At 44.9% G+C, this 21,663-nt stretch overlaps 1 protein-coding gene across 5 annotated transcripts in view; it reads right to left on the bottom strand.

Moving 5' to 3' along the window:
• Positions 1–21,663, bottom strand: part of dysf (dysferlin, limb girdle muscular dystrophy 2B (autosomal recessive)) — a 67,717-nt gene that overhangs the window by 42,379 nt on the left and 3,675 nt on the right. For 2 of the 5 annotated variants that reach the window (XM_086165919.1, XM_086165918.1), the window contains exons 2-24: positions 15,482–15,537; positions 15,020–15,111; positions 14,245–14,350; positions 13,518–13,641; positions 13,181–13,437; positions 12,745–12,873; positions 11,497–11,559; positions 11,364–11,414; positions 11,260–11,290; positions 11,059–11,174; positions 10,101–10,227; positions 9,917–10,020; positions 9,771–9,839; positions 9,643–9,686; positions 9,478–9,560; positions 7,826–7,858; positions 6,573–6,688; positions 5,545–5,658; positions 5,282–5,459; positions 4,945–5,069; positions 4,756–4,862; positions 2,257–2,452; positions 804–950 (exon numbers count right to left, since the gene is read on the bottom strand). In XM_086165919.1, coding sequence (XP_086022045.1) covers positions 804–950; positions 2,257–2,452; positions 4,756–4,862; positions 4,945–5,069; positions 5,282–5,459; positions 5,545–5,658; positions 6,573–6,688; positions 7,826–7,858; positions 9,478–9,560; positions 9,643–9,686; positions 9,771–9,839; positions 9,917–10,020; positions 10,101–10,227; positions 11,059–11,174; positions 11,260–11,290; positions 11,364–11,414; positions 11,497–11,559; positions 12,745–12,873; positions 13,181–13,437; positions 13,518–13,641; positions 14,245–14,350; positions 15,020–15,111; positions 15,482–15,537 — 2,468 coding nt within the window. Of the gene's footprint in view, positions 1–803; positions 951–2,256; positions 2,453–4,755; positions 4,863–4,944; positions 5,070–5,281; positions 5,460–5,544; positions 5,659–6,572; positions 6,689–7,825; positions 7,859–9,477; positions 9,561–9,642; positions 9,687–9,770; positions 9,840–9,916; positions 10,021–10,100; positions 10,228–11,058; positions 11,175–11,259; positions 11,291–11,363; positions 11,415–11,496; positions 11,560–12,744; positions 12,874–13,180; positions 13,438–13,517; positions 13,642–14,244; positions 14,351–15,019; positions 15,112–15,481; positions 15,538–21,324; positions 21,503–21,663 lie in introns of all 5 variants that reach the window. The other 3 variants (XM_086165921.1, XM_086165923.1, XM_086165922.1) reach the window with 3 other exon arrangements.

The following is a 21,663-nucleotide window of genomic DNA, read 5'->3' as shown; positions in this document are numbered from 1 at the left end:
ATACATAAATATATACACACACATACATATACAATGCACACACACGTACACACATTATACACACATATATATACATGTGCACATGCACACAAATATACACACAGAAAGAAAAAAAAGTGAATGAAGTGATAACTCGTACCTGCTAACATGCTAAGTATGGCTAAAAACACGCTAACCGTCGGCTATCTGCCGCTAATGCAAATTCTGTTAATGCTAACCGATACAGGCTTGGGATGGATGTCCTGTCATTCGTGTGTGTGTGTGCGTGCGTGAGTGTGTGTAATCTAAGCTAACAGATAGCACTGACGAGCTAAGCCAGGCTGCTGCCAGCAGAAGCTAACGTGTTTGCTTCACTCCAAACCTGTATGAGTGCTGTATTATTGTTATGTGTGTGTGTGTGTGTGTGTGTGTGAGTTTGTGTGTGTGTGTGTGCAAGTGTGTGTGTAATTGAAGCTAACAGATAGCACTGACGAGTTAAGCTGAGCTGCTGCCAGCAGAAGCTAACATGTTTGCTTCACTCCAAACCTGTATGAGTGTTGTATTATTGTTATGTGTGTGTGTGTGTGTGTGTGTGTGTGTGTGTGAGTTTGTGTGTGTGTGTGTGCATGTGTGTGTGTAATTGAAGCTAACAGATAGCACTGACGAGTTAAGCTGAGCTGCTGCCAGCAGAAGCTAACATGTTTGCTTCACTACAAACCTGTAGGAGTGCTGTATTATTGTTATGTATGTGTGTGTGTGTGTGTGTGTGTGTGTGTGTGTGTGTGTGTGTGTGTGTGTGTGTGTGTGTGTGTGTGTGTGCGTGCCTTGAGGAAGACGGTCTGCATCTGTCCGCAGTGCTTCCCGCAGTGGCGCTGGGCGAAGATGACGGTGTGCGCCGGGATGCGGTGGAACGCCACCCTGCGTTCGCCCTGCAGCATCCAGATCACGATGTCCGGCAGGCTGTTCTGAGGCTGAGGAGACACACACACACACTGATCTTTTTATGTCTTTCAATATATTTAAAAAATGTGTATTCACACTTATATAAATAAATTTCTCATCAACTAAGATATTTTTTATGAGATTTAGCGACAGGAGCATATCAGGAAATGATGTTATATCCTATGGAAAAATAATACAGAAATGATATTCTATGATATAGAAATGAAGTGTATACATATATATGTATATATAATTATTACTAAAATAATAATTATACTAATGATGATGATTATATTTCCAATGATAATAGTGATGACAATAGATTAGAACAGAACGTAGAAGAATAAAATGTGCCTTTAATCGTCCTACAACCGAATCTCAAACAACAATAACAACAACAACAATAATAATAACAATAATAATAATAATAATAATAATAACAATAATAATAATAATAATCATCATCATCATCATTATAATGATGATAATAGATTGGAGCAGAATATATAAAAATAAAATTTGCCTTGACATCCCACAATTGAAATAATAATAATGATAATGACAATAATATAATAATAATAAGTTTAGAACAGAATATAGAAAAATAGAATGTGCCCTGCATCATCCTACATCTGTGAAATCTCTAATAATAATAATAATAATAATAATAATAATAATAATAGTAATAATAATAATGATAATGATACTACTACTACTACTACTACTATTACTACTACTTCTAATAATAATAAAATAATGATAATAATAATAATAATAATGATAATAATAATAATAATGAGCATGATAATAATGATAATATATTATAACAGAATATATAGAAATAAAAATGGCCTTTTATCATCCTACAATTGAAATAATAATAATAATAATCAAAGATTAGAACAATATAGAAAAATAAAATGTGCCCTGCATCATCCCACATCTGCGAAATGTCTACAATAATAATAATAGTAATAATGATAATGATAATGATAATGATGATACTAATAATAATAATAATGGATTAGAAGAGAACATAGAAGAATAAGATGTGCCTTTGATTGTCCAACGATTAAGAAACGTCAAATCATAATTCAAGAATTTAGATCACAATGAATATTCTTAATTTAGACGTGATCTGAAAAATAGCCAAAGAAAAGCAGAAAAAAAATAAAAAAATATTAAGCAAAAAAAAAGCAAATCACTCAAAACATTGAAAATATCCCCTGAAACTTAATTTTATTATGATAAGAAAATCAAATGAGCTCCTGATTTGCGAACGTGCGTTCCCTTCGCCTTGGTGATTTATTTAATGACCGGCGAGTGCGAGCCCACCTCCTCCGCCATGGCCCTCAGCCTGGCGGCCCAATCCTCCGCCTGCTCCATGACGGCCGACAGCTCGGTGGCCGGGCCGTGCTTGAGGGCGAGCGCCGCGGCGGCGATCTGCTCCAGGTGGAGCGCCCGGACGTGTCGGAGCGAGCGGTCCAGGGCCGTCGCACACTGCCATCGGTCCAGGGAGGGCAACTCCTGGCTGGAAAATTTAAATAAACGTCACATCATCGCATTTAATGTGGCCCGCGAGAACGTTAAAATAAGTCAAACGCCTGCATTGACCTTAAGCTACGTCCCATCATTAGATCGCAGTGTATCCACATCAATGCTGTTTTCAACAAGTGGACCTGAGATGATCCCTAAATGTCCAGGAAGAGAAAAGTTGCCGCAGATGGACGGCTGTTTCAAGAAAGATGGGAAGGTGAAGACATGTTTGTGCTCAAAGGGGAAAAAAAACGGTATGTTTCTTGTGTCGGTTGTCTAAGATCTACATTTTGACACCAAACACGGAGCAAGGTATGCCAAAGTTTGCTTTCCAGAAAAGCAACAAATTGTCCAAGAATTAAAAGCCAAACTACGATGGCAGCAGAACGTGTTCACCAAAGCTGCGCCCAAAAACGCTGCAGCAGTGAAAGCTAGCTTTGGACCAGATCCATCCATCCGTCATCTTCTTGGGGCAGCAGCTGGAGCAGTGAGGTCCAGACCTCCTCTTCCTCGCCCCTGCTCCTCTAGGGGGACCCCAAGGCCTCCACAGGGTAGCCTGGAGACATCATCTCTCCAGCAGGTCCTGGGTTTTCCCTATGGTCTCCTGGACATGCCTGGACTACCTCCCCGTCCAGGGGGCATCCTGAGCAGATACCAGAGCCACCTGATTTGTTTCCTCTCTATGCCGAGGAGCAGCAGCTCTGCTCCGAGCTCCTCCTGGATGACGAAACTTCTCACCCTATCTGTAAGGCAGAGTCCATGATCTGGTACTTTCGGTCAGTACCCGAAGCTCACGACTATAGGTGAGATGGGAACGTAGATCCACCGGTAAATTTAGAGCTTCTCCTTCTTGTTCAGCTCCTTCTCCACCAAGCCAGACTGGTACCGAGTCTACATGGCTGCAGACGAAGACCCTAAGATACTTGAACTCCCCCACTTGGGGCAGGACCTCTTCCCTGACCCGGTTTTCCTGGACGCCCTGGTTGAGCCTAGAAATACTGTCCCTAAAAGTTAGGAACAGAATCGCCGACAAAGGGCAGCTCTGGCGGAGTCCAACTTCCATCGGAAACGGGTCCAACAATGCGGACCAAGCTGCGACACCGATCATACAAGGACAGAACCGGTCATAACGGGGTTCGGTACCCCATATTCGCGGAGCCCCCCCACAGGATTGCCCACGGGACACAGTCCAATGCCTTCACCAGATCCACAAAACACATGTAGACTAGTTGGGCAAACTCCCAAGCCCCCTTGAGGACCCTGCTAAGGGTCTAGAGCCGGTCCACTGTTCTACAACCACGAGCAACTGGTACAAATATATTTTGGATTTGAACCAGTGATTTGGAAAAGATCCTTGTTGTGTGCTGTGCCAAACAACACTGAAGTACATCCTCACTGGATGCAAGACCAGTTTGTCCCAGGGCCGCTATACCTGGAGACACGACCGGGCTGTTTGTAAGAGCAGGACAACTCCCAACAAAACCAGCCACAAAAGTGGAACCAACCCTCTTGGAAAGTGTCTGGGATTGGAGAATGCAGACCAGAGGCTCACCTTTCCACCTGGTCTTGTGGTCAACTTCTCAGAAGTAGTCATTGTGGAACTAGCTGCACCCTGGGAGGCTACAGTTGGCGAAGCAAATGAGCGCAAACGACTGAAGCACTGTGACTCCGAACAGCCGAGGCTGTTCTGTAGAGGTCGGCTGTCGAGGGTTTGTCGCCACGTCCACAACCAAACTTTCTGAAGGGAACGGGAGCGAGGACAGACCTTCTGACTAACCTGTCAAACACCGTCAGATGCTTCCGAACGAAGCAGCGACGAAGAGAAAGGACAACAACTAGGGTACTAAATGACCACCGAGGGGTAAGTGGCAGAGGGGGGGCAGATCCGGGACGCCAGATGTCGCCGTTGAGATCTTTGGAGGTGTTGTGGACCTTTCATTGACAGACCACCTGCCCACCTGAAGACCCCATGACATTGTACTACCTCGTCCTATAAGCTCAACTGAATGAGCAATAAATTCAGAGTTATTTAAGGACCTTCAAGTCCAGTTGCCATGGGAATTTTGACAAGAATTGAGTGTGAGAACCTCGACAGACTTTCTATCACAGCTTCACTCAGGTCAGGAGGGGACCTTAACCTGGAGAGGTCATCCAACCATCCATCTTCTCATTCACACCAAGGTGTTGACTCCTAGGTTCTCCATGTTCTCCTGCCTGCCTATGATTCTCGATGGACTGAAACCCGGAGAACCCAAGTCTTCAACATCTAGAAGTTTATGAAGGACCTGCCAGTCTCACCTGCAGTCGTCGATGACCTGGTCCAGCATCTCCACCACCCGGAGCTCCAGGTCCTCCAGGTCGCTCCCGGCCTTCACCTCCATCTGCACCTGCTGCAGGTTGGCCTCCTGGAGGTGCAGAAGGATGACAACACCATCACACACACACACACACACACACACACACACACACACACACACACACACTGACCAGCCTGTCGATGATGGCCAGCAGCATGTTGAGAGCTTCAATCCTGGGCTGGATGTCCTCCCACTCCGAGGAGAGGACCACCACGGGCTTCACGTTCCCCCAGGGTAGGTAGTAGTAATGGCAGCCTGGAACACACACACACACACACACACACACACACACATGCAAATCAAATGACTCAAGTCAGCTTCTGATTGGCTGATGGCTGATGGCCAACATACATCGGTTGGCAGATACGGCTAGCAGAGAGACAGCGGCGTCAAGCTAACACGCTAACGCATCTCAGTGTGACTTCCATTGGACAGACGTGACCCCTGACCTTTGACCCCCGACCTACCGTCGAACACGGCGCGGCTGTACTGCGTGGTGGAGGCCAGAGGCAGGCAGGTGTAGTCGAACTTGTTGCCGTAGTTGCCCATGCTGACCTCGAACTGGACGGCGTCGTCGACGTCCTGCAGGAGCGTGGCCGAGTAGAAGGCCACGAAGAGCGAGAACTTCCTCTTCCTCAGGAACTTCTGCTCGGCAGCGAGAGAAAAGCCATGAGGGGATTCGGACGCCGCCGTCCGTCCGCAACGTCAGCGCGACGGCCGCCCTGCTAACCTCGACCACCAGCAGCTCGTCCGACGTGATGTCCTCGGTTCTGGGCTCGGGTTTGTCCACCAGCTTGGTGGTGAGCTCCAGCAGGATCCGGCCTCGGTAGGCCACGCCCTCGCCCTGGGGGCGGGGCCAAATATTATTGTTATTATTCAAGGAGCGACCGTTAAATCAACATTTAACAATCAAACCTTTAACGGAATTCTGCAACTTAGCAATAGCACGCAACCAGGAACCTGGAGGTCTGGACCAGGAGATGCTAATGACATCCATAGCCAATAGGGATGCTAATAAAGTGATGAGAGACGCTACTGAAGTTATTGGTGATGCTGGGAAAGCGAAAAGAGTTGCTAATTTAGTCGATACTGGTGCTAATAATGTTGTTGAAGCTAAAAGAGATGGTAACGGGAAAGTTATTGCTAATACAGACCAAAAGAGTTGCTCGTAAAGTCAATAGCAATGCCAATAAAGCTAATAGTGATGGTTGTGATGCTAAAGGAGATGCTAATAAAATTTGTATCCCAAAAAGTTGCTAATAAAGGGAATATAGATGCTGATAAAATTATTGGTGATGCTGAAAAAGTTGCTAATCAAGCTCGTAATGGTGCTGATAAAGCTAATGGTGATGCTGATGAAACTAAAAGAGATGCTAATATCATCTGTAGCCAAAATAGTTCTTAATAAAGCGACTAGAGATGCTAATAAAGTTATTGGTATTACAGACAAAGCTAAAAGAGTTCCTAACAAAATTAATAGTGTTGCTAATTAAGCTAATAATGATGCTGATGAAGCTAAAAGAGAGGCTCATAATATTTGTCGCCAAAAAGTCCCTAATAAAGCAAATAGAGATGCTAATTAAGTTAATAGTGATACTGATGAAGCTAAGAGAGAGGTTGATAATATTTGTAGCCAAAAAAAGTTGCTAATAAAGACACTAGAGATGCTAATAAAGTTATTGGTGATGGTGACAAAGCGAAAAGAGTCACTGATAAAGCAGATAATGATGATAAAGCTAATATCGATACTAATCGTACTTTTCCGAGGTTCAGCGCCTCGTGGGGGTCGTTGAAGGAGGTGAACTCCCTCGGGCCGCCGTACAGGTTGATGAAACACGGGCCGAACGTCGGCAGGAAGCCCAAGCTGTCGTCCACTGCAACAAGACGGTGGGGAGGGGAAGGGGGGAATCAGTTCTGTGACGTAAGGGGAAAGAAGGTTGCCGTAGCAACGGAAAATGAGGAAAGTAATGAATCTGAGAAGTGGGAACTGTTAGCGGCGATTCTTAGAGAGCAGATCGTTGTGTAATCCAGTCTTGGCAACTGGACTCGTTCGGTATGGTTCTCTACCAATGAACGGGGTTAGGCTAGCGCGTTAGCAAAGGGAACAAGAGAAGTCTGCTGGTTTAACCCAAGGTGAGGTTTTCAATGGGGGGTCATTGGGGTGTGGTGTGTCAATGACCCTGAGGGGGTCAACGACTCAAGCAGACACCAAGAAACACCCATTCAAACCCCAAAACATGTAGCCTTACATGTGAGCCCGACACTTTAGCCTAAAACTTTAGCCTAACGCACCCCATTCGACCCAGATTGATGCCCTCGCCCCCATCAGGCCCTCCACAACCACCCAGCATCAGTTGTTGCATATAGATGGGTTGGTCCCAAAGACCCACCTGAGGGAGTGAGGGGCAACGACTTGCAACAGATGCCAAGAACCCCCCATTCCCCATTCATACCCCAAAACATGCAGCCTAACATGGTAGCCCAACAGGTTAGCCAGGTTAGGCTAACGTATTAGCCTAACGCATCCCAGTCAACCCAGATCGATGCCCCACAACAGACGCCAAGGACTCCCTGTTCATACCCCGAAACATGTAGCCTAACATGGTAGCCCAACAGGTTAGCCAGGTTAGGCTAACGTATTAGCCTAACGCATCCCATTCAACCCAGATCGATAGCCCACAACAGACTCCAAGGACTCCCTATTCATACCCCAAAACATGTAGCCTAACGTGTAGCCAAACACATTAGCCAAAACAAACCCCAATCAACCCAGATAGCGGCCCTCCCTACAAAACCAAGACCTCCCAACAGTCAGAGCCGAGGAAGCCTCTCGGACATCCCCCAGGAGCCGAACAAGTCCAGTTGGGCTGGATGACGCAAGGAGAACCGTGACCTGGTTGGCCGAGAACCTTCAGAGACTCGGATGGGGTGGAATTTCAGCAGGAAGGGAATCGTAGGAGGCGTGAAAGGATGAGACAGTGTGGAGGTGGTGCAGAGGGTGGAGGACGTACTGCCGGGGCGGAGGCTCCGAAGAGTCGGGTCATCTGAGTGCGTGGAGAGGAAGGACGGTTAAGAGTCAGATAGGTAGTAGGCAGTGGCCAACACACACACACACACACACACACACACACACACACGTCAAACCAGGGCCTGAGGAGATGCTACGCCAGCACTGACGATGACGGCTGTGGAATTTTCTGAATGTTTTCGTGTATTTGATTTGATTTTGATTCATTTCTCCTCCAGGATTATTTCCAAATGACGCCATGTGATCCCAAGGCGCCGTCCAATCAGCTGTCGCAGTCTCCTGTGCGTCGTCCAATCCCCGGCGTCGGTTGTGCTTTCAGTGCACAACCATCATGCTTTGTTAGGAGCCCAAGACGTGCAGATTATAAGGACCAAACATGCGGCGGCGGCGGCGTCCAAAGGGTCTGGAATGTGGAACCATGGCGTTCCGGACAGAACCATCTCACACACACAAAGATGGACCGGACAGGAAACATCTCTTTTACTGGTCCAGACACTAGCTTGCCTAATTTTTAGGTTAATCATTTACTTACAGTGCAAAAACAACATTAGCATAGCCGAAGAGACCCCCCATCTGAGGTGTTCTAGTTAGCTTAGCACAATGGTAGTCAATGGTATTGAGAGCCCAGTTTGATTAAAAACATACAAATATAACAACAAAATGAGGGTCTGATTTTTGTAGCCAGGATTAACATTTGTTGTCAAAGCTGGGCTAACCTCCGTACCAGATTAGGCTAATACACTCCATTACACCCTTCATAGCATAGGCTAACAGCTTCCATAGACTAGGTTACCAAACTCCGTTGACTGAGCTAACATCTTATATAAACTGGGCTAACACTTTCTATAGATCAGGTAAACACATTCTCATCAGTAAGCTAGCATGTTCCATATGGTACCCAAACACTGTCCATATAATAAGCTAACACTTTGCATAGCGGTAGTCATAGTAGCAGTAGTATCTGAAGGCGGCAAACTAGACTGACGAGACTTTATGTTGCTCTTACAAACAGACATTTCACACAATAAGCTAACATGTTCCATAGACATCCTAGCACCTTGCAGTTACTGGGCTAATAACTTTCACCAACCCAGCTAACACGATCTACACACTTGGCTAATCGTTTATGTATCTCTGACAAACATACTGTAAGCTAACACGGTCCGTGAACAATCCTAGCACCTTGCATGCGCTAGGCTAACACCTTACACTGACTCGGCGAACACAAGCTACACACAAAACTAACAGTTTACGAAGCTTTTACAAACAGACATTCCATACTGTAGACATTCCATACTTAGCCTAGCACCCGCGGGGCTAACACCTTACACTGACCCTGATCTACACACTTGGCTAACCGTTTATGATAAGCAGACATTCCATACTGTAAGCTAATGCATTCCATAGACAATCCTTGTACCTTGCAGGTGCGAGGCTAACACCCAACATTGACCCGGCTAACAAAAGCTACATTAGGCTAAGAGTTTCAGACAAGCAGACATTCCATACTGCAAGCTAACACATTTCCCAGGAGATGCTAACACATCTGGAAACAACAGGCTAATGTAATGAACAGACTACCATGGAGTACCATTTGTTGTGCTAAGCTAGCTAGCGTAAGGAGGTGCGGCTCACCGTCGATCTCCCCCCCGGGGGCGGAGATCTTCGACATGCAGAGGTGGCTGGTGCCGATGACGTCGTTGTGGCTGGCCCGGTCCCTGCAACGGAGAAGACAAACACCACGTTCATCCACCCGCGGCCTCCTGACCCAGCGAGATGTTCGGCGTCCAGAAGATTCACCAGTCCAGGATCCTGAGCCTCATCTTCTCGCACATGGAGGGAAACTGAAAGCGAAGAGGAGGAGATGGAGATCCGTCAAATTGAGATGTTCCACAACATACCATCCTGGAGGCGACCGGGTTCCTCACCCTGATGGGCATCGTCAGGCTCTGGTTCCACTGCGGGTTGGCGTTCTTCTCCAGGATCTTGGTGCAGACCTGCAGGAACGGAGATACCAGGTCACGGCGCTGGAAGGTGACGACCGTATTGATGATCGGCGATCGATTTTAGGCACCGTCTTGCCGGCGAAGTGGATCTCCACCAGAGGGTCCACCAGGTTCTTCCTGTTGCTGTCGAAGCCCAGGATCTGCTTCACCCCGTCCATGAAGGCGTCGTCCACTGCGGACGGAGGAGGGAGGGGCGGGGCTTGAGACCGCCTCGGGTGATTGACAGGCCGGAGGTCCAATCAGAAGACTCACTCTGAGGGAGATCTTCTGCCCGGTAGATCTTCAGCGTGAAGGTGGCGCCGCGGAGCGACAGGCCGGCCGGACGCAGCAGGTTCCCCTCGATGTCCTCCTTGTCCTCAACACACTCACGCTTATCAGCCTGGTGCACACACACACACACACACACACACACACACACACACACACACACAGGTTTATCAATACAGACTTCCATTTAAGCTGAGGGAAACACACAAGTAAATAGCAATAATACACACTCACACACACACATATATAATTATATGCAATAGTAATAATAGTGTGTCAATGAAATATTGTAAATATCTAATATTCTTTGTGAATAGAAATTTATTTTTTTATATATATGTATGTATACATATGCATATACATACATAATAACACTATATATACACACACAAATATAAATATGTAGGCATATATAAAAATAGTAATTGTTTTTATCAATTATTATAAATATGTAATATTTATAATACATGTAAATAAAAATCAAAACATTTTCTATAGATATACACACTTACATAAGGACATATATAGTGATAAAATACACACAAACATATATATATACATACAGATATATAAAGATATAACAACAATTATAGTTTTATAAAATAATAATAATAAATAATAAATAATAATAAATAATTAATATGCATTATAGATCAAAACAAGGTATTTTTCTTTATTTATAAAATAATCATACATAATCATATATAGACACGTATAGCAATAATATAAACACATGTATATAACTAATATATATACATATACATATAGACTTAAGAAATAATAAAAAATATTCATAAATAGTGATAAATAAAACTAAATGAATATTTCATATTTATTTTGTATTATTTATTTGGTATTTATCATACCGTATTTAATTTTTGATATATGTATAATGTCAATTTTGATGTATTTAACTTGATATAATAAAGATGTAAAAACTCACCGGCGGCTCGTCACCGGCTGCCAACACAAAGAGGCTGACCTTCAGGTAACCTTTGACCCCAGCGGAGAGGTCATCAGGGTCACAGAGCAGCAGCCACTTCCTCAGGAAGCAGTGTCCTGGACACACACACACACACACACACACACACTTGATGTGGCCTGAGGGGTGTGTCTGGGGTCAGAGGTCAGAGGCAGGACTCACTGTGCTCGCCGTAGACGGTTCCCACGTCGATCTGCGGGACAATTCAGAGGCCGGTGAGAGTCGGCGGGCGCCGCCAGGGGGAAAAAAGAACGGCGAGCTTTTACCTTGAACTCCCCGATGACGGCGTCCGTCCGGAGCGAGCGCGAGTCACACACCTGCCGGCCAGAAGATGGCAAACACACACTCACCACGCGTTCCTGCGTACGGCAAACCCGAGGACGGGGGAGTCGGACTCACGGTGATGAAGATGGGCTCGTCGAACAGGTCCGACGGCGTCTCGAAGAAGTTGAGGAAGAACGTCTGCGGCGGCGGGGGGTCAGGGAATAATGAATTATTTATTGTTAATCATCCATTAATAAATTAATGGTTAATTATCCATTAATTCGTTATCAGTTAATTAATGCTATATTATTAATTGATGTATTAATTAATTAATTAATTAAATGTATATTATTATTTTTTCAAATGTATATTAATTACATTAATATGCCTTTTTTATTCATTGAAACATGTGTTCAACATTAAACATTTAAACGTGTGTTAAAATAAAATTAATCAATTAGTATTAATAGTATATCAAATAGTATTAATCAATAATTATTAATTATTAATTAATTATCAATTATTAATTCATCAATAATTATTCATTATTAATTAACAATTGATTTGTTTCGGCCTTTTTTATTCATTGTAACATGTGTTAAACATTAAACATTTAAACGTGTGTTAAAATAAAATTAATCAATTAGTATTAATAGTATATTAAATAGTATTAATCAATAATTATTAATTATTGATTAATTATTAATTAATCAATAATTATTAATTGTTAATTTATTATTAATTAGTCAATAATTATTAATTATTAATTATTAATTAACAATTAATTTGTTTCGGCCTTTTTTATTCATTGAAACATGTGTTAAACATTAAACATTTAAACATGTGTTAAAATCAAATTAATCGATTAGTATTAATAGTATATCAAATAGTATTAATCAATTGAATTCACTTGTTGAGGTATATTTAATGAATCTAATAAATAATGAATTATATCAGGTTTTATCGAAATATTTAATCAATGGATTAGTTAATCATCAATCAACTAATAATCATCTTGAACCCATGTGCTGGCATGGGGCCAGGAATTATTAATTAATATTAATCCCATAGTTAATTGTCAATAAAAATAAGTACTTTAATTACTTATGATTAATTTTGAATTAATAGTTAAATATAAAATATTTGAATGTATATCAATTATATTATGTGCGTTAAAATTCATTTAAAATATGTTGAATTAATGTATTAATTGAAATACACTTGTAGAATTAATGGAATTAAAGAGTAAATTTGTAGGTACAATTAATTCATCAAATTAGTGATTAGTCATAGCATGATTAATCTGAATATGTAATTGATGGATTCGTTAATCGTCAATTCATTAATAATCATCCTGAGCCCGTGAAGGAAGTGAGCGCTCACCTCATCAAAGTGCGGGTTGTTGCCTTTCTTGATGCGGGTCCTCCGGTTTTGGCCGGCCACCGTTACCTTGACGACGGGCTTGATGTGGATGCCGGGCAGCTGACGCGCCTGGATCACCCGAATGCGGACCTGCGTGCGGACGAACGACAACAAAACCAAGATACATAAACATTTCTTTTCCTCCATCTTTGTTTGGGGCACCAGCTAGTGAAGCGCCTTCGAACCTGAAGCTAACGGGTTTTGTTAGCACAGCTAGCAGCGGTAGCTAAGCAAAGCTACAGCAGAGTAAAACCAAAGTTAGACACCGTGACCAAAAGCTCAACATGTGACTCCAACTATCCGTCGCCGAGGCAACAGGGCGGCGGGAGCTGGACCGCCGCCGCCGATTAGCGCGCCGTTAGCCGACGTCTGGTCAGAAGGCTCCTCCAACACACACCTGGATGTCCTGGGGTTTGTTGGGCAGGGGTTTGGGCTGGCTGCTGGCCCCCCGCCTCCTCTTCCTCAGGCCGCCCTGGGTGTGGTAGGACGGCGGGGCCCGTTTTGGCGCCTGGGCGGCCGGGGACTCCTGGGCCTGCGGGCCCTGGGGGCCCACGATCACCATGGAGCGCCCGTCGTCCACGACCTGGTCCTCCGGCGGCTCCAGCATGATCATGCTCTCGGTGTCCTCCTCGCCCAGAGTGTCCAGAGAGATCACTGCGAGGAGAGGCGGCGGTGACGGGCGGAACTGATTCGCTGCGTTTTGGTCATGTGACCGCAAGCGTCGGGGGCGGTACTTGTGACGGTGTCCAGCTCGGCCCCGGGGTTGCCGTGTGGGAGGGCCTCGGGGAGCGGCGGCGGCTGGAAGAACGGCGCCGAACCCGGGGGAGGGATGTAGGAAACCTGCAGGGTCAGCGTGGCCTGGAGGGAGGAAGAGGGACAGGAAGTGCCTTTTGACTCCAAAGCGCCCAAAACAAAAATGGCCGACTCGGTTCGTAAACCAGGTTATTACAGGAGATTCACCGACGTGACGGGCGGGATTTTCAGCAGTTTTCACAACTCGACCTGGAGAAACCTGATCTGGTCTTCATCACCAAGCTCTGTAGGCTTCAACCCACCTACTGGATCTGCTGACCAATCCCGGCTAGCATGGAGCTGAACCAGGAAGTGTCCTGCCAACCACTGTGCTTCTAAAAGTCACATGGAGGACATCTCATCCGAGACCCTTTGGACCTCCTTGGAACTCCGGACATGTGACCCCCACGCTCGGCTGTCCAATGGGAGTTGAGGAAGGGGACGGGCTTGTCCTTCACGAAGGATCTGGAGATGTTCTCCACCTGACTTGGATCTTTTAGCCCTAGCTTGTTAGCTCATCCTCAGAGTTTTAACCCTCATATTATGTTAAGGGTCAATTTGACCCATTTCACTCATTGACCCAATGGGTCAAATTGACCCTTAACATAATATGAGGGTTAATGGGGTCCTATGTTGTTTGTGTGTGTGTGTGTGTGTGTGTGTGTTCACCCCGGTGTTGTTCCTCTTGGTGTCCAGCAGGGAGATGGTGAAGGAGGCGTCCAGGTTGGGGGAGTTCAGCACGTCCCTTAGAGAGAGCCGACATTCTCCCAAGAACCTTCAAAAAAAACACAAACGCTGAAGAGCATCCATGAATGCTAACGCTAACCCTGTTTAGCATCGCAACAATGACCGACATATGAGCGCTAGCATCCGTGCTAGCAGTGGACGGTGCTAACGCCCAGACAGAGGGGTCGGTTTGCGGTCGAAGAACCGATCCGTCAGCGCGCCGGCAGCTGAATGAGTGGAAATACGAGCAAATAAATACTGTCACAATGAGAGGATGAACACACACACACACACACACACACACACACACACACACACAAACACTCAAACACTCCCTCGCCTGACATGTTGATGGAGGAAGACCAGCCAAAAATAAACCCGTCCAAAGGGATTGTTCTCTCAGCCACACACACACACACACACACACACACACACACACACACACACACACACACACACACACACACACACACACACACACAGGTCCTTTCCCCACTTCTCAAGTATTCGTATTGTTTTTATTTTATTTTGGCTGTTTTGTTTCAGTTGTCAAGGTGCACTTCAGCCTCCGGCCACTAGGGGGCGCCAACACAACTCTGTCCCAACGTCCTTGCTTTGATTTTTTTTTTGTTTTCTTCTTTTTTTTATTAAAAATACAACCACTGGGCACGCTCACATCCGATAGGACATCATCCGAAATGCGTCACGACGTTCGTACCTGTTGCGGCCCATCTTTTCGTGGTCCTTGACGACGCAGTGCAGCTCGGAGCCGGAGTCCAGAGGGACGCCTTTCAGGTCCCATTCAAAACCCTCGGGAAAAACACGGAAAAAGCGGCTCTCCGTTATCAGTTTGCCGTGAAATACCTTAAATTTTCCCCATAAACCCATAAAGGGTTTGTTTTCGTGCTAAACGGCGCTAAAAACGATCAATGATTGGCTTTTGATATGATCAGATCAATCGAAACGATACGTTATTCTGTTATCCCACGTCTGCTTTTGTTTTTTTATTTTGAAATCCCCATTTCCTGTTCGAGACGTGTCCAAAAAAACAAAACAAGAAAAGAAAATTGACCGATTCCGCTTTGGTTTTCCGGTGAATTCATCGGCCGAACAGACGTCTCGATTCGAAGAGTCGACGGGATTCGAACGGTTTCGGAGTCGATCTGTCAATCATCTTTACCTCATTCCAGACGGGATTGGGGTTGTTCTTGATGACCTTCGTCTTCTTCTTGGAGCCTAGAAGGGGAGAAAACAACGGTTCAGTTCGCAGAGGAAGAAACTTGGAAAGCTCTAGTTACTGGTTCGGAGTGCGAGCTGGAAAAAAAAGCTCCGGTGAGTTGAAACTACTAAACAACACCTTCCGCCAACAACACCTGCTTGTATGTCGGGGATATAAGATAAGATAAGATAAGATAAGATAAGATAAGATAAGATAAGATAAGATAAGATAAGACTTTATTGATCCCAATAGGTCAGGGGTCGGCAACCCGCGGCTCTTTCATCATTACACTGCGGCTCCGAGTGGCTTGGGAAAATAAATTATCAATATTTAATTGAAGTGTACTTTATTTGTGTTAGTTCCTTTTTTTTTTTTTAGTTCTAAGTTGGAAGATCATTGTGATCTTGACATATTAAAATAAAATTATTTCACACTTCACACTCGTGGAAGCCAGAATAGCTCCGATTTACACATGCTGTGTGTAGAAGTTCAGAAGCAAAAGTCCCATAAAGGTTTCCAAATATTTAATTTTTATTGTTTACTGACAAAGTGATTTTTTTCCCAATTTATTTTTAAAATTCAGATAAAGGCTCCGCTACACGCTCTGAAAGCCCAAAGCTCAAAATGTTTAAAATGTGTTCATTCCATAAATAAGATTTAATTTTCTCTGTAGCACTTTGTGGATTTCATAGTTAACACACTACACACTTGTTTATACAAAGTGTAAAGGCAATAAAAAGCCATTTATACAGTGGTACCTTTATTTTAGTTGTCAAAAATTATTTGCGGCTCCCAGTGTTTTCTTTTCCATGGAAACCGGGTCCAAATGGCTCTTTGGGTGTTAAAGGTTGCCGACCCCTGACATGGGGTACATTTGTTGCCAAAGCAGTGCAACTACAACCGTATCCATAATATAAATATGAATATGGAGTGACAACAGCAACAGCAAGGATGAAAAGGCCAGGAAACTGTGTCTGTTTTAAAGGAATTCAAGGAATTTGGAAGTTCATAGTGGGCTTTTAGTGAATAATGAAACAGTTTTAATCTTTCTGATAGTTTTCTTTTTTCCTTTTTTTGGTATTCATATATGAAAGACAGTGATTTGGATAAAAACCAAATATGGTCCTTTTTGCAAAAACACACTCCACCACCTCCACCTGCTTGTATCTCAGGACGACCAGGCGATCCTCACAAGATGGCCGCCACGTCCCTGCAGGAGCTTCAACCACTACAATCTGTCCGTTTCGCCTTTATTTATTGGTTTTTCAGGGTAAAAAAAACTAATAAAAAGAGAACAAAATAAGACAGAAGACGTCAATTAACCCACGGCAGCTGCATCTGAGTGTGTGTGTGTGTGTGTGTTGTCTTCATCACCACCAGCACCATCTGCTTGTATCTCGGGACGACAAGGCGATCCTCACAAGATGGCCGCCATGTCCCTATAAAGGAGCCTTATCTTCACCTTCCCCAAATTTTAGCTGGATAAAAAGGATACCTACTGTGCAAGAACTGTGTGTGTGTGTGTGTGTGTGTGTGTGTTATCTTTTGCGCCGCTTCCCGTGACATGAAGTTCTTAGCTCTGATTTCCTGTCTGCATTGACCTCAGGCAGGAAGCCGGGGGTCAAGACGCACCAATAAACTCACCTCACACACACACACACACACACACACACACACACACACACACACACTCAGATGCAGCTTTCGTCGTTTAATTGACGTCTTCTGTCTTATTTTCCTATGTAAATATATTTTTTTTAAACCTGAAAAACCAATAAATAAAGTAAATAATCTGATTTAAAAAGGCGAAACGGACAGATTGGAAAACGTTGCGTGTTTGCGCCGGAATAAATGCAGCGTCGCCAAAATGTAAATCCTCTCCGAGGCCGTGAAGGTGGTACGAGGTTGAAGCGGCGGACGATCGGACGTTCCCATCTGACTCATCTGAGCAAACCGAATCCCGATTCGTTCAACAGCGAACGAATCAATACCTCCTCTGTCGGCGAAACCGCCGAGAAAAATCGCAAGGAACTTCCCGGAGGACCGTGCAGGCCGTTGCCTAGCAACCAGTTGTTTACAGCCTGGCTTTTGAAAACAATCATGGCGTGGCGTGAACACCGAAACACGACTAAAATGTTTGTGTTTAAATTTAGACTCCTCCTGTGTGTGTGTGTGTGTGTGTGTGTGTGTGTGTGTGTGTGTGTCGGGGAGTCAGGGGTCAAAGGTCATGGATTGTCAATGCATAAAAACAAGCATTCCAGAGAAACTGATCCCAAGGAAGAGGTTGATGGTGAAATTACACACACACACACACACACACACACACACACACACACAAACACAAACACACACACACACACACACGTTTGTTTGCCTTCCTGTTTTCCTGGCAGCCGTCATCCAAAGTGAGGACGCAGAAACACCTACGTAAGAGAACCTCCGTTCCTGGAGGATCTCCGAGAACATCTCCACCCTTCCACTTCTGCCCCTCCCCTTGTGTGTGTGTGTGTGTGTGTGTGTGTGTGTGTGTGTGTGTGTACACTAGGTCTAAATCTTCCAAAATCTGATATCCAAGCTGACATCTCGGAGACAGGAAGTGGCACAGCAGTGACTTCCTGTCCATCTTGCTTTGGCATCCTTTCCTTCCAGACCGTGAATAGAACACACTCAGGGGCTAAGATTAGACCGTGTGTGTGTGTGTGTGTGTGTGTGTGTGTGTGTGTGTGTTCTGGTGTTCCGTGTGACTCAACAGAATACAGTAACTGCTACTAACGGGTGAAGGACTCAAGGACTGATTTTAGGATGTTGTTTGTTTTGTATGGAAACAATCTCCGCTTCAAACGTGTGTGTGTGTGTGTGTGTGTGCGTGTGTGTGTGTGTGTGTGTGTGTGTGTGTGTGTGTGTCTGTGCAGCAAGGTGCCAGACGGTGACACTTTACGGTTCCAACAACAACATTGGAGGAGGAAATCCTCCCTTAAGGCACGCACACACACACACACACACACACACACGCACACACACACACGCACACACACACACACACACACACACACACACACAATTTAAACACCAATCTTAAATTCTCATTTCCAGAGAATCCAAACCCTGGAAGTGAAAGTGGCGACCAAAGAATGCAAAGGTTGCCGGTGCAGGTGGGGGCGGAGCCAGTGGGCCGGCGAGCCAATGGCGGCGGCACCAGGAAGTGGCGCTTGGACAAAGGCAGGAAGTGAAGAGCAAAGATCAGCTCATGAAGGAGGAGGAATCTGCCCACTGGGAAGTCCAACCAGGAAACCCAGGGTGTTAGCATTTAGCATTGTTAGCTGGTGAAGGCAGGGTTTAACCCGGAAGGTCCACCTGTCAATCAAGGAAGAACTTCCGGGCGACTCCGTGAGCGACCACCGTTTCCATAGCAACACCCGAGATCAACGCAAAGGGGAGGCCGCGGACGTCGAATTAGCTGCAGGCCGACGTAGCAGCTGTTTGGAGGTGGTTAGCGACGACGCAACACACACACAAATCTCAAAGTCGTAACGGCGACGAGGATCAGGGGTCGTCTCCATGGCAACATGACGAGCACCATCAACGACAACAACAACGTCAGAAACGCAGCGTCGTTGCTGGGATTCACGACGGCAACATTCCAGGCTTCGACTTAACAACAACTGTCACCATGACGACACATCAATGGCAACAAGGCGGTTCAGTCATGTGACTTTTTAGCAGGTGAACAAAGAAAACAGCGCCCCCTTGTGGCCTGGAGGACAGACACAGCAATAAAGATAATAATAATATTAATAATAATGCTGATAATAACAATAAGAATAACAACCACAACAATAATAATAGCGATGACAATTATCATGATAATAATAATTGTTTTTACTTTTATTATCATCATTACTATTATTATTATTATTATTATTGTTATTGTGATTTTAATGATAACCACAATAATAATAATAACAATAATAATAGTAATGGTGATAATAATTATTATTATTACAATAACGACAACAACAATTATAATAATAATAATAATAATAATAATAATACTTTAATAATGAGAAGAAGAAGAAGAAGAGGAAGAAGAAGAAGAAGAAGAAGAAGAAGTATTAGAAGCATTTTTATATTATTAGTTATAGTATTTGTAGTATTTGTAGTGGTAATTTCTAATTCAAACTGCTTCATCAAATACAAACAGCAGCAAAACCAAAATGAGCCCCAGGAGGGAAAACATAGTTTCACAAACGTCTGAGGAACGTCCGTTTCACAAGAAAAACCAGGTTCTGGGTTTGTTGCCACCAAATTCCCTGTTTGGCCACTAGGTGTGTGTGTGTATGTGTGTGTGTGTCGTGTGTGTGATGCATCTAGTGCAGTAGACAGAGGGCTGGTGCTAGCCTACTTCCTGTCTGCTAGCTACCTCTGGCTTTCAGAGCTGCCATTGTGGTGAATGAAAAGGCAACTCATGCATCCGTCTTCTCCTGCCAGTGCAAAGCCTCTCCATCCCCAAACCTCCACCCTAGTGGACACGCCCTTGCACCTGCCCGACTACCTTTGGGTGAGCCTGGGAGGACAAAAGACCCCGACAGAGAAGCATCGTGCGGGAGGCATACGATAGGCGGTACTCCTTAAAACTGGAGCTGTTGCAGCCCATCTGCAACTTCTGGAGAGCGCCGGTTGTCTTGGGCCCTCCTTGCCATCGGATTACGACCACCTGCGGTGCAGAAGTGGCGCTGGGACATGTACACCCCTAGCGGCACTCTGATTAATCTAAATAATAAAAGGCAGCTGACCCCTCTACATGTAAGCGGCCCTATTTAGGAGCTACACCGCTTACCCTGATTGGGGACGGGCCTAGAAAAGATGGGATCGGCAATGGAAACATACTTCTACCAAGACTCCCAGGCTAATGTCACTAAGGATCCCTTTGGCCAAGAAGTGACATGCCACCCTTCTGAGCGTTAATGCTCCGACTCTTCCATCGAAGGATGACTCGAAAGAGCACTTCTACCAAGCATTAGATGAGTCTCTCGGTTGCATACCCAAGGAGGACATGGTCTTCTTGTTGGGTGATTTCAATGCCAGCAAGGAAGGACAGCAAGTTGAGGAGGGGAGTCATTGGGAGTCCCGATATCGGTCAGGTCAATCTCGCGCTGAGTATAACTTGACCATCACAAACATCCTCTTCCAGCCCAAAATTAAACACAAAACATCCTGGATGCACCTTTGGTCCAAACATCGGCACTTGTTAGACTACATCATTGGGAGATATTCTGATAGAAGACATGTTGCAATGAGAGGCGCAGTGCTGGACAGACCACTAATTATAACCAAGCTCCATGTGAAACGGTCAGGGAAGAAGAGGCTCAGCTGTGCCCGGCTTGACAATCCTGTAGATCGGGACAATCTTTGCCAGAAACTTAGGGGACATCTTTGAAAAACCTCGGCAGCTTCCTCTCAGATGACCGCAGGATTTGGAAAGGGAGATTCAAAACCGGATCAAGCAAGCATCGTCTTCTTTGGGGTCTTTCAGAACAAACACTTCAACCTCTGCACTGAAGTATCTGGTTACCAAGCAGTAGGCCCAACAACCTTCCTCTAAACTCCAGGCCTTCCACATCGGGTGCCTAAAAAGCACCTTGGGTAACAGAGCCAACAGAGCTAACTAGCCAACAGAACAAACAAGCTAACAGAGCTAGTAGTAGCATGGAGCTGAAAGCAAACAGTAGGAGACAAGTCCCTCCGCGGGAGCGCAACAGGATTAGCCCATCTTAGCGTAGCTTAGCTTAGCGATGGCATCTTACCTCTGAATGTGACGCTGGCCAGCGGGTGCGAGTGGCTCAGGTTGTTAGCTCGCTGGAGAACGCAGCGCAACATGGCTGCACCTGGTGTGTGTGTGTGTGTGTGTGGAGGGAGGTCGGGTTCACCAGGTGAGACGGGTCCAGGTCACATGACTGAGGGGTGGTCAGGAGCTTACTTAAACTAAAAATTAAACTTAAAGTCAAATTCCCATTTAACTAAAATATAAACTCAAACTCAAATTTCAACTTAAACTCAAATTTAAACTTAAACTCAAGCTTAAACTTTGACCTCAAGTGACAGTTAAACTTAAACTCAAGCTTAAACTTTATCTTCGAGTCAAA

The sequence above is a fragment of the Fistularia commersonii genome, chromosome 19 (assembly GCF_037954325.1).
Source record: "Fistularia commersonii isolate RoL2024-O1a breed Wild chromosome 19, RoL_Fcom_v1.0, whole genome shotgun sequence".
NCBI classification, from domain to species: Eukaryota; Metazoa; Chordata; class Actinopteri; order Syngnathiformes; family Fistulariidae; genus Fistularia; species Fistularia commersonii.
This window is presented reverse-complemented; position numbering and strand designations above follow the sequence as displayed.